Source organism: Propithecus coquereli, unplaced genomic scaffold (assembly GCF_000956105.1).
Source record: "Propithecus coquereli isolate 6110/MARCELLA unplaced genomic scaffold, Pcoq_1.0 Scaffold303, whole genome shotgun sequence".
Classification (NCBI taxonomy): domain Eukaryota; kingdom Metazoa; phylum Chordata; class Mammalia; order Primates; family Indriidae; genus Propithecus; species Propithecus coquereli.
The window spans coordinates 1,283,189-1,295,990 of record NW_012148653.1 but is presented as its reverse complement, the minus strand read 5'-3'; the positions used below and the strand labels follow the sequence as shown (position 1 = coordinate 1,295,990).

At 33.8% G+C, this 12,802-nt stretch overlaps 1 protein-coding gene across 1 annotated transcript in view; it reads left to right on the top strand.

Annotated features, from left to right (window-relative positions):
* Positions 1-9,164, top strand: part of FANCB (Fanconi anemia, complementation group B) — a 30,910-nt gene extending 21,746 nt beyond the window's left edge. The window contains exons 5-9 of the mRNA XM_012649796.1: positions 1,201-1,228; positions 3,296-3,462; positions 7,432-7,862; positions 7,996-8,233; positions 8,753-9,164. Of these exons, the coding sequence (XP_012505250.1) occupies positions 1,201-1,228; positions 3,296-3,462; positions 7,432-7,862; positions 7,996-8,233; positions 8,753-9,164 (1,276 nt within the window). The remainder of the gene's footprint in view (positions 1-1,200; positions 1,229-3,295; positions 3,463-7,431; positions 7,863-7,995; positions 8,234-8,752) is intronic.
* Positions 9,165-12,802: the final 3,638 nt, after the last annotated feature.

The following is a 12,802-nucleotide window of genomic DNA, read 5'->3' as shown; positions in this document are numbered from 1 at the left end:
GACCATTTTATCATTTTATGAATTGAAAATCTGCAAGCTATTGCAGAGTTATTTAAATAGGAATATTGGAATATATTAGAAAATGCTGCTCAGTGGATCAAGAAGAGTGGCAGGGATTATAATGGTGGACTTTTATGACATTGAAAAATATTAAGGAACCAGTATTTTACTAATTTGCATATAATTCTGTAGGATATTAAAATCTCAGTTATCAGGAACCTTGGGGAACAAGTCCTTTTGTTTAAAAAAGAAACTTTCTTTGTGTGGTTTGGATCGAAAATCCAAGTAAATTATATATTTCCTAACTTCTTATAGAATATACTGAGCATGATTTAACTTTGCATTGGTGCTGATATAATTTTATCATTAGTATTATAATTGTTCTTTTAGTCTATTGCATTGTTCATTTCTAAGGATAGATATTTTTTCCTCTAGTAAATGTCCCTAAATTGCTATTTTTTTTTTAGTCCTATCTGTTTCTTATAGTTTTACTCTATTTTTTCCTTGTGGCTGACCATCATAAGAACTCCCTCAGATACCTTGCAGTTACTTATGCCAGTACAGTAATGTAGAAAATTAGCAAAAACTGCTCAGACTTCGTAAAAAATAGTATTTATGCACATTGATTCCATACAGAGAAAGATACAGCATAGTTAAATGACAAACAAATCAAGAAAAGCTGGACATAGAGAAACTTAATGCTGCATTTTATTCCCTCAAGTCACTTTAAGTACCTAGCTCTGACTTCCTCCTGGATTGACCATTCCTGTCATGATCTATGCCTTGTGTCTATATTTCAGTCTTAGCCACATGAGGATTTTGGTCCAAAACATGGTCCTGTTAATGTAAACAACACAACAAAAGACATGTTGTGTTTCTATATTACTGTTCTAATTTCCTGGGAAACCTCACGAAAGTCATTGTTAAAATTAAGTCTCCCCTTTTCCCTTTCCCACCTCCCCTCAACAATTTTGCCAGTATTAGGGGAAGGAATGTTTAGAAATTAATTTATTGAAACCACTATATGCAAGGCCCCATTTTTGGACCTTTACTTTGTTAATTTTAGAAGCAAGCCTGGCAGGTGGTGAAAATTTCCTCAGGTTTCAGATGAATAGCCTGCCTCAGAACTCAGCTAAAAGTGTCAGATTCCTAAGAAAATGTTTAGTCCACTATTGTCTGAGTGCCCATATCTTTTTTCAGTAATTACCACATAGAGAGTCAGTATAGAGTAATGATTAAAGTAGAGCATGGGCTCTGGAACCAGCCTGCTTCAGTTCAAATTCCAGTGCTGCTACTTGTTAGCTATGTGACCTTGGACAAGTTACTTAACTTCCCTGTGCCTCATTTTCCTTATCTCTAAAATGTAGATAGTAATACTACTGACCTACAATACTGAAGTTATTGTGAGGGTTAAATGAATTGATACATGAATGGCATTTAGAACAGTGCCTGGTGTAAAGTAAGCACTCAATAAGTGTTGTATGTTGTTATTGCTACTATTACTACAAAATTTCTAATGATATTATAAATCCATATATGTGTGGAAATGAGTCAGTATGGCCTGGAGTTTAAGCATAAAATTTTAACATAAGCTATTAGTTCATTAAATATGAAATGTCCTATTTTGAATCAAAAGTTTAGTTTACTATATCTCAAACAAGAATCAGTACAATTAATCAAAGTTTGCGCCTAAACTGTCCACACGGTTTTGCCATCTTAAGGGTAGTTTGCTTATGCCAGCAGTGAGGAGTCCTGCAGAGCGAGTGGCAATGAAATTGCAAAAGGTGTTTTCCACAGCTTGTTGAGCATTGAATATTTTTCCTTGCAAGAAGTGGTCCAAAGCCCAGAAGAAGTGGTAGTCAGTTGGTGCAAGGTCTAGTGAATACAGTGGATGATAGAGAGTTTCCGGATGACAGAGAGTTTCCAAGTCCAGCTTCTGTAGTTTGAGCAGCATTGTTTGTGCAACATGTGGTTGAGTGTTGTCTTGCAAGAGGATTGGCCTGTCTCCACTGACCAATCTCGGCTGCTTAATCACAAGCATCCTCATCATTTCATCCAACTGGTTGCAGTAGACATCTGCTGTAATGGATTGACCAGGTTTCATGAAGCTGCAGTGGATAATACCAGCACTGGACCACCAAACAGACACCATTAGCTTTTTTTGATGGATATTCAGTTTTGGACTATATTTTGGCACTTAATCTTTATCCAACCATTGTGCTGAATGCTTGTGATTGTCAAAAAAAATCCATTTTTCATCACACGCAACAATGCAGTGTGTAGAAATGGTTTGCCTTTATGTCATGACAGCAAAGAAAGGCAAGCTTTATGACAATTTCTCTTCTGATGTTCATTTAATTCATGCGGTACCCAGCTTCTTTACCTTGCCCATTTGTTTCAAATGGTCCAACATGGTTGGAATAATAACGTCAAACCTTGCTGCTAATTCACGGGTAGGTTAAGATGGATTCACTTCTACTACAGCTTTCAGCTCATCATTATCCACCTTGGTCTCAGGTCACCCACATGGCTCATTTTCAAGATTAAAATCACCAGAATGGAACTTCTCAAACCATTGATGTACTGTGCATTCATTAGCCACATCCTTCACAAATACTTCATTGATATTTCGAGCTGTTGGCGCTGCATTGGTTCCACAATGGAACTTATATTAAAAACTAACACGAATTTTTGACTTATCCATGGTTTCACAAAAATTGCTCTAAAAAAATTGAAAGATAATTACAAGCCAAAAGTGCATTTGAAAGAATGTGAGGATGTACCTTCACAATTAAAAAAAAAAGTGTAAAGGTGAAATGTCAGAGGTATCAACTGTCAAACTTAGTACTTAAGGAAATCAGACATTCCATACTTAATAACCTAATATAAGCAGTCCAAAGATAGCTTTATCAATTTTATTCATACAAAAGTTTACAGATATAGGCTTAGTGCAAGTCACTGATAAAATACAAATTGGATTGTTTTCAGTGTAGCTGGGGTACATATTGTCAGATCTTTTTTCAAAATGGATCCAGGTTTACTTCCTTGCTGACTCTATGTTGGATACCCCATCTTGTTTCCAGTTATGCCATGCTTCTTGATTTGAGTAAATAGTTAATTCTATGTGTTTTATAAGTTTTATTTTAGTAAATTGTATATAATCCATAATATAGTATAATCTATTTTAAAATGTTTAGGCCATAAGGCATGGCCACAAGCTGTATTTTTTTTTTTTTTTTTTTGCTATATTTGGTACATTTTTTTGTAATCAGTTACTTAAACATATTTTTGTAAGGAATATCTCGTTCCACTTTGGGGTGAAGAAGAAAATTCTGTCCATATCTTTGACGAAAAGTTACCAAACAATTTTCAAGATTCAGAACAACTGGTAGAGAAGTTATGGTATCGTGTAATGGATGATAGCTTGGTTGTTGGAGTGAAAACCACATCTTCTTTGAAACTGTAAGTAAATTCTAACATGATAACACTATCTTGATGCTGCAGAACAACACTGTCCAATAGAAATTAACGCAAGCCACACATGCAATTTTACATGTTCTAGTAGTCATACTAAAAGATTTAAATAGGAGCAGGGGAAATTAATTTTAATATGTTTTATTTAATCCAATATATTGACAACATCATTTTAACATGTAATCAATATAAAAATTATTAATGAGATATTTTACATTTATTTTTTCATACTAAGTTTTTAAAATTTGGTGTGTATTTTACATGTAAAACACATCACAGTTCAAACTAGCTGCATTTTCAGTGCTCAGTAGTCACATGTACCTTGTGGCTACTCTCTTGGTCAGTAGAGCTCCAGAAGTATCTGTTTTACACTAACGTGTTGAGTTAATAATATGAAGAGGATAAGGTTTATGAAATCAAGATGCCGTAGTTTCAGGGTGGCAATGATAACACACAGAACTTTCTAATCAAAACATGTAGAAGTATTGGGAACATTTAGAGACTATTGACCAAAGTGGATAGGTAAAAACTTAGTTAAATAACAAAATATCTCACTCTGAGAGGGTTTTCTCTTTGGGACTATTGAAATCATGGATAGGGAAGTAATGTGTATGCTGTCTGCATCCCTAACAATGAGCTTTTTTTAATCAAAACAGGCTAAATACAGGCATTGCAATAACTGTATTTGAACCACAAATATGCAAGCAGAGAGGAAGAAATGATTAGTGCCTTGTAATAGACAGTGGCAGTGTATTTCAGCAGCTTAACACAGTAAGGAATCCAGACTACTCATCTAGTGGATTTGAGATATGGATGTATTCTATTGTTTCAGTGAATTTCTAAGCTGTTTGAGCTGATTGATCATCTGGGTTTTTCTTTTCTTTAATATGGTGTTCTATTAATCAATTTTCAAAAATTAATTATAAAACCAGTGTTTTACTCCTGAGATAATCAAGTTCATTATATCATTTTGATACATTGCTGGATTTGCTTTAACATTTGGTCAAGAATATTTGCATATATGTTTATGAGTGAAATTGGCTTGAAATTTTCTTGGACGATACTTGCCTGGTTTTAGCAGCAAGGATATACCAGTTTATAAGTGAGTTAAGGAGTATTTCCTTTTTTTCTGTTCTCTGGAGCAGTTTGTATATATTTGGAATTATCTATTCTTTGTTATTCATTTGTACTCACCTGGAAAGCAGTAGAAATCTGGCATTTTCTTTATGAGATGATTTTTAACTGCTGATTCAATTTTTTAATAGTTATAGATTTCACATTATAATTTATTCTTCAATGCATTTTGCTTATTTTTCTATTAATTATCACATTTATTAGCATAAGGTGTTTCTAAGATCCTCTTAGGTATTTATCAAATATATTGTTAGTAATTGTCAATCTCTTTTTATTTCAAATCTTATTTTTGTCTCTTTTTTTCCTTGATTAATCTGCCAGAGATTCATCCATTTTATTAGTCTTTTCAAATAATTAAATTTTTTGGTGATCTTTAGTTGTATGTTTCCTGTTTATTAATTTCTGATTTTTAAAATTGTTTTCTTTTACTTTCCTTAGGTTTATTCTGTTATTCTTTTTCTAACTATTTAACCATGACATGATTAGATGCAAATTTCTTATTCTCCTTTAGGTTATTAAGCTTCCTGGCTCTGAAAATTGTTTTTTTCTGGCAGTTCAAAAAATTCCTAAATATTATTTCTTCAAATATTTATGCTTCCTCATTTTCTCTGGTATTTATCTCCTTATGAAACTCCAGTTAGTCCTCTGTTAGACCTCATTCCATGCTCCATGTCACTTAACCTCTGTTGTATTTTCATCTCTCTGTGCTGAATCCTAGATAGTTTCTTCTGATCTATATTCTATTCACTAATTTTATCTTCAGTTCTCTCTATTCAGCTATTTAATCCAGTCATGAGTTTCTAATTATTATTATTGTTTGCATTTATGTCAAGTTCTATTCTTTTTCAGAACTGCCTGATCATTTTTTATTGTCTAATGTATCTTCCATCTTTTCTTATTTCCTTAATATACCAAACAGAATTACTTTAAAAAATGTTTTTATATATAGAAAATTTCAAACATACAAAGAGAATAGTATGATGATCCCATCTGCCCATCACCCTGCTCTAGTAATTATCAGCTCATTACTAATCTTGTTTCGTATATACCTCCATGCATTCCTGATCCCCAGCCCCCAGATTATTTTGAAGCACTCAAAGGTATCATATTATTTCATCTGTAACTATTCCAGTGTAGGTATCTAAAAAGTAAGAACTTCAAAAATATAATCACTCCCCAAAATTAACAGTAACTCCCCCAGTAAATGTTCAAATTTTCCACTTGTCTTTATTTTAAAATATTTTTTTCAAATCATGAGCCAAATAAATTGGACTTGACTGATATATCTAAGTCCCTTGTAATCTATAGGGATTTTTTGTGTGTCTTTTTTTTTTCTTGTATATTTTGAAGAAATCAGGCAGTTTACCCTATGAAGTACTATGGACTAGATTTTGCTGATTTCATCCTGTGGTATTGCTTAACATGTTTCTGTGTCTCCTGTATTTCTTCTAAATTGATAGTTAGATCTAGAAAGTGGATCAGATTAATGCATGAATTTTTGTTTGGATCAGATTAATGCATGAATTTTTGTTAACAGAATACTTAATAGTTGCTTTCTTCTATTACAAGGCTTATAAAGTCTGATCATTTTCATCTGGTGATATTAGCAGCTATTGATGATTATTGCTTAGTCCCATTATTTAATTAGGATTTGCAACATGATGGTATTCTAATTCTATTATTGCTTCTTGATTTACTGGCTAAAATACTTCTATAAAGAGAAACTTCCCATCAATTATTTAGTTAGACCCTCAAATATAGTTCATAATTTAAAATCAGAGTTTGGGCACAAAAGGTGCTCATTGCTCATGAGTGGGTTGTTGTTCTAGGCCTTTTTAGTGGGCAGAAGTAGGAGACACATTTTTTGTTAGATTGGTTGGTTGTGGTTTTGTTTATGTTGAGATGAAGTACAGCATAAGTCCATGCTGATACTTCCAATTCAGACCCAAGACCTTAAGGTTTTTGCTTATTATCACCAATCTTGCATTTATATCCTTTCTCCCTCACTGAAAATCCCAATTCTCAGTTGTACCAATATAATTACTCATTTGCTTCATTCCACAATATATTTGCAGTATTCATAGAGTAGTACACTCACAATATGATTATTACAAATTAAGATTTTTAAGCTCTTTTTTAATCCTTATTATAACCCACTATATATACAGTGAATTTCTTATATTAAAGGAATTTCTTGTATTAAATTCCTGCATTAAAATCCTCTCTTTGGTCATGTCACCATTCTCACCTGTTTATCAACTTTGGTAATGTTGGAATATGCTAAAATAAACCTGTATCATCTTTGTTAATTGTTAGAAATGTAAATCTGAAAAGAATTGCTGAGGGATAAACAATATTCTGTATGAAAAAGCAGATTTAACTCAAGTCCTTTAGGGGAACATAAAATGCAATTTCTAGTTTAGAGGTGTTTGCATTCTAAATCATTACCAAAATACACTCTTAAGAAATAATGAGTAGTTTTTTTTTCTTATTTAAAAAGAGCAGGGAGAAAAACCTACCTCAAAAATAAAATCCAGGTATTATTTTATTAATACCATTCCTTTATCTTAAAAATATTGTTCTAAAATCCAGCATATTTACAATATTTTTGCTTGCCTTTTGTAAGAGAAGTGCTATCATAGGACTTTTAAAACTGTGTTTGGCTTTTACTCTTAACTCTCTGATACATTTTACATTTGAAATGATGTTTTCTAGGAAAGGAGAGAATAAAAAATTTTTATTGTTGTTTGTATGGCATTTAATCATCTATTTGATTTTAAAGAATGAGCTTTTAGACTAAACCAAACTCTGGGTTTTTTACAGGTCCCTGAATGATGCGACTTTATCATTGATAATGGATCAAGCCCGTGGCTCCAGCTTTCCGCTTATTAAATGTCAAAATAGGGTGATTAAGTTGAGTATGGATTCTTTCCCAGCACCACACTTGATGCCACATGAAATAGGATTAGAGGCAAAAAGGATCAGGTTGACCCTTGATAGAGAGGAAAAGGAAAGCTTTGTTTGTGAACAACCATCTAAGAAAAAATGTGTACAAATAATTACTGCTGTAACATCTCTTGCACCACTTTTAGCATTCAATAAATTTTGTTGCGTTGTGCTGCTACAAATTAGGGAGAAAGAAACTGGTGACTATCCTGAAGATCGTTATATTCTGTGTGGCAGACTTCTTTTAAGTCTAGAAGATCTTTCAAGTGGGAAATACATACTGACATTTCCAAAGAAGAAACCTATAGGTAATTTTTGTTGGTACTTTTTAATCATATATTTAATTGAATTAGAAAAGTTTAAGAACTCTTTTTATCTGATAACAGACAGAGTTTAATGATACGATAGAGCTTGTGACTTTTTTTTTTTTTTTTTTTGTAGAGCACATGGAAGATCTTTTTGTACTTCTCGCAGCATTCCACAAATCTTGTTTTCAAATCACGTCACGTAAATATGCCCTGGGTTCAGTGAAGACATGGCTCTTAGAACTCATGAAATGTGAAGTCATCAAAGAATTTCCAGAAATGTGCTTTTGTAAAAAGCCAGGAAGTTTCTATGGGACACTCTTCAAATGGAAACAAAGAACACCATTTGAAGGGATTTTAATAATTTATTCCAGGTAATGTACATCAAATTGGAATCAGTCTTCAGAAGTTATTATGTGTGAGTGTGATGAATGTGTGGACCAACAGTGATCCCCACATAAAATTCTGTGCTGTTGAGGAACAGGTCAGAGCCATGGCTTGGTGTAGCACGAGTGGACAGATTGGTCTCCTTTAGAAACTGAAGATCTCTGTTTTAATTTTATATTTGTTTTTGGCTCTTTTTAGGACTTAGTAATTATTTTGGGATTTCCATTTACTTCTCCACAGTGAAATTTTTAAAAATATTATACCGATATTATTATTCAGCAAAAAAAATTTAATTGAAAATAATCTGATTAATATTAACTGACTTGGTATAGGGGGATACATATATTTGATTGCTACAGTCTGAATTTTATCAATGATCGCATGCATTATTGGTTCTATTCATCATTAGTGTTTATAAATGAAAATTGATTACTATAGTATGTTGTACATGACCACTTTGTGCTGTGCAGATTTTTGTAATATTATGTTTGTTTTTTTTATTTCAGGAATCGAACAGTTTTGTTCCAGTGCCTTCATAATCTCATCACAGTTCTCCCTGTAAACTGTTTCTTGAGAAATCTAAAATTAGGAAGTGAAGATTTCCTAATTAATCATATGGCATTGTCTTTGGAGAAGGAATTGGTTACGCTTTGTTCTCTTTCTTCTGCCTTAGCTAAAGTTGAAAGCAACTTTGTGCAGAGGTGTGAAGCAAGCAAAGGAAAGAGTAGTGTTGTGGCTACTTTATCAGACAGAGAGGAAAAAATTCATTGGTACAGAAAAGAGCTTCAGAGAGAAAAGAAGATGATGTTGAAAACAAACCTAAAAGTGAGTGGTGCCCTTTACAGGGAAATAACTTTGAAAGCAGCTGAGATTCAGTTAAAATCAGACCTCACTGCACAGAAACTGACCAGTTTCTAATTACAGTTTCAATTTGATATTTTAAAATACATTTTCACTGCCATAAAGTTTTGGTTCCACTTGCTATATGCCTTTTTTATAAAAATAAAGATTGAGGCTTATTATAATAGAATCTTTAGTTTTGATGCACAAAATAGTATGCCTTGTAGAGCAGCATTTCTCAACTAGGGCCATTTTGCCTCCCTCCTCTCCTTCCCCCACCCCCTGCAAGGGTCATTTGGCTATGTCTGGAGATAGTTTTTGGTTGTCAGAAGTTGTGGGGCCAGGGAGGGGTGAGGCAGGGGTGCTCTGGGCATCTAGCTGGTAGAGGAGACAAGAGATGGTGCTAAACATCCTACTATGCACAGGAAAGCCCCCCACAACAAAGAATTATGCAGCCTAAAATGTCAGTAATGCAGACGTGGAGGAACCCTGTCTTAAAGTTATCACATATGTGAAGACAGAAATGACATAATAGTATTTGAGTCTAAATTTTTTTAAAAACTTAATCCTTTTCTTGTATGCTGCTTAGTAAAACCTAGCATGTAAAAATCAACTTCAAATAAATAAATAAATTAAGCAAGGTCATCAGGATTCACAAGTTTCTGTAAATATCAAGCTCCTCTGTAAATTTAAATGACAGAGTATCAAGGTGAGACCATGAAAATGAAAGTTTTTGAAACTCTTGTTAATTTGAATTTTATTAGCTGCTCTGAAAGAATGTAAGTCTGTAGGAATATGAAAATTGTAGGGCATTTTTCTGAAAAGCATATCTCTTTCAAAACGCTAAGTATACCTCACAGGCCACTGTTTAAAAAATTGAAAATGCTTTTAAGCCATCCAAAATTCCAACTCTAGGCAATGTTAAAATATAAAATTCTAACTAAACCTAAAGAATATGGGACCGCTTAGGAACTTAGAAATTTAAAAATAAGTGCAAATTCACTGTAGCTAAGGAAGCGATTTATAAGGGGTCCAGTGAGATACATTTCAAAGGGATAAAAATTCAACCTAGTCTCCTTTTTTTGAAAAATAAGAATTCTAGGCTAATAAGAGAATGTCAGGAGAGAGAAAAAGACACAAAAGGATATAGGCCAAAAGAAATGTTCCTGATCCTGTTTGCTGTAAAATCCTTAAGTGAGATGGAAGTTTCCATCAGTTGAAAGAAATAAAGATGATTATAGAAAGTGGCATCTCATGCTTGTAGCTATGAACTGCTAATTCCCCCCATGCCTTAGAAGTGCTTGCACATAATGATCTGGTGATGCAAATAGTTTTTAGAGAATATAGGTTATTAGTTTCTTATCTTGGTTTTTATGATAGTCCATGTAATATGCTACCTCTTTCTAGTAATCCATTGCAAATTGAGATAGAACTCTATAGCTCTGTCTTTATGAAGTGTCAATGGAAAATATTTCAGACTTTCTACGAATGGAAATGAAATAAATTCAGGATTAATTGTGGAAATCCGGAAACAGTATGTGTTATGTGCTGTCTTTAGAAACTACCCATGATGTGTTTGGAAAGAACAACTAAGTTTAAAATATAGGAATTAAATTGTAAAATGGAAGCTATCAGAAAACCAACCAGGATTTAATCATAATAGTTTATCTGTAGGGAAGTTAGGATACTAAAAAGTAGCTGTCTACTTATATTTTTTATTTCTCAATGCAACCAAAAGGTATTTATATATGCCAAATAACTTCATAACAAGTGAATTTTGTACCCCAGTGTACTTTTTCTACTTACTACAAACTAGAAAAGCCAAAGTTTGAGGAAATGACATCCTCGCCACTTTCATGATTCAGTTCTGTTTGTATCTGCAAGCATATTCTACTGACTACTGCCCATGTCATAACTCTGAGGCCTCAAAAACAGTCCTCCCAAATCCATACTGTCAAAAACAGTCCTCTCAAATCCACACTGTTGAATTAAAAATTTTGTTTAGGAACAGAGCTAAGGGGATGCATGAAAACACCTAGATCCTGTACTCTTGTTGCAAATTAAAAAACAGCAGACCCTTTAAGAATTCTAATACACAGGTGAATCTCTTATTGTCCTGATAGCATCTCTTTATTTATACCATATAGAATTGGCCACTCCATTTTTTTCCAGTCTTAGGAAAAGACTTAATTATATCTCTACCTGCTCTCTCCAATAGAAACAAAAAATTCAGCTGTCTGGGTTAGAAAACCATGTAAAGCTTTGTTTTCTCCTTTTTTTTTATTGTGTAAAACTTGGACAATATCGAGAGGAATCCTTTTTCTTCCTTGTCCTCTAAGTTGCAAAAACATTACTTTCCATGCTAAGAACTTGAGAATGAAAGCTCTTTCTTGGTTAACCCCATCTGAAGAATTTTAGGATTTTACTGCTAAAGACAGAATAGTACAATGGAAAGAATGCTGACCTATAAACAATATACTTAATTCTTCAAGGGTTTGTTCTGTTTTATAGTTTGGGGTTTTCTATATCTGTTGCTTGAATTGCTTACTGCCTCAACAAAATCGCCCTGTCCTGTAAAACCCTGCTGTGATGAGTATCCTTGCAATGCTAATCGTCAGGTCACCCTCTAGGACCTTATTTCAATAATCCTATCTTGCCTTTTTATTTAGTAAGTTGCGGGATACTATTCAGGTCCTAATTTTCATAAGAGCAGTAAATCAGACACGTGCCATGCTCTCGCTGTTTAGGTTTTTCTTTCCTGTGCTACACTTCTGAGTAGATATTATGCTGGACAAAAGTACCCGTGTGCATAACTGTGGGTCAACATCATGGCTGTAGGTTCAACCAGAAAGTTTCTTTAGCATTCTTAACTTTAATTATTCATTGCCCCACAGCAGCAGCCACTTACCCCAAATTATAAGTGGTGCTATGGCCAGTAAAGCATGCTGTTAGTAATGAGTCAAAACATTTAGCACTAGATTACCAGGCCAGTCAGGAGTGAGAGAGAAGTATGATGCATTCTATTGATTACCTCTTTCGCGTCTATTTCCTCCTCTTTTCATACCAGAATGCTCATTTTTTTTTTTTTGTTCAGGAAACTTCCTTTCCCATAGTTCATGTGATTGGGGAGGTGGACCCCATCCCCAGTTCCAGAGGTCCTGACTAATCTAAGCCAGTTAGTGCAAGACATTTCCCTGGCCACTGTTACTGGTCTGGGGTGGGCACAAGACCTAAATTGGGCCTAATCAGACTGAGGCATAGGATTTGGTTCTCTGGTGAGGAAAAGACTATATGTCCTGCTGGAAGTAGGTGGCCCTTATTTTAAAAGTTGATAGTTACCTCACAATCACAAGAAAATTAAGCCTTAGAATAAATTTGACACTGTGGACTGCAAAAATGTTTGATTGTTGTACCCCTGAATCAAATCTAAATCCTGCCCTTTCCCTGGACTGCTGATTACTTAAGAAAAAAATTCCTTGTTACACGAATCAAGGTTTCTATTACTTGCAGCTGAAATTGTTTCTAACTTCTAAAAATGGAAAAAAGAATCCCAGGAACAAAGCACATGGAGTCCCATAACAGAAAGAATTTACTAGTGAAGAAACAGAATGCTTGTATCTCTAAAAGAATAGTAAAGAACTACCCACCCCCCTGCCCCATATGCACATTTTATTTCTGGGCAGTGGCTCAAGTTTTTCCTTTTTTTTTTTTTTTTT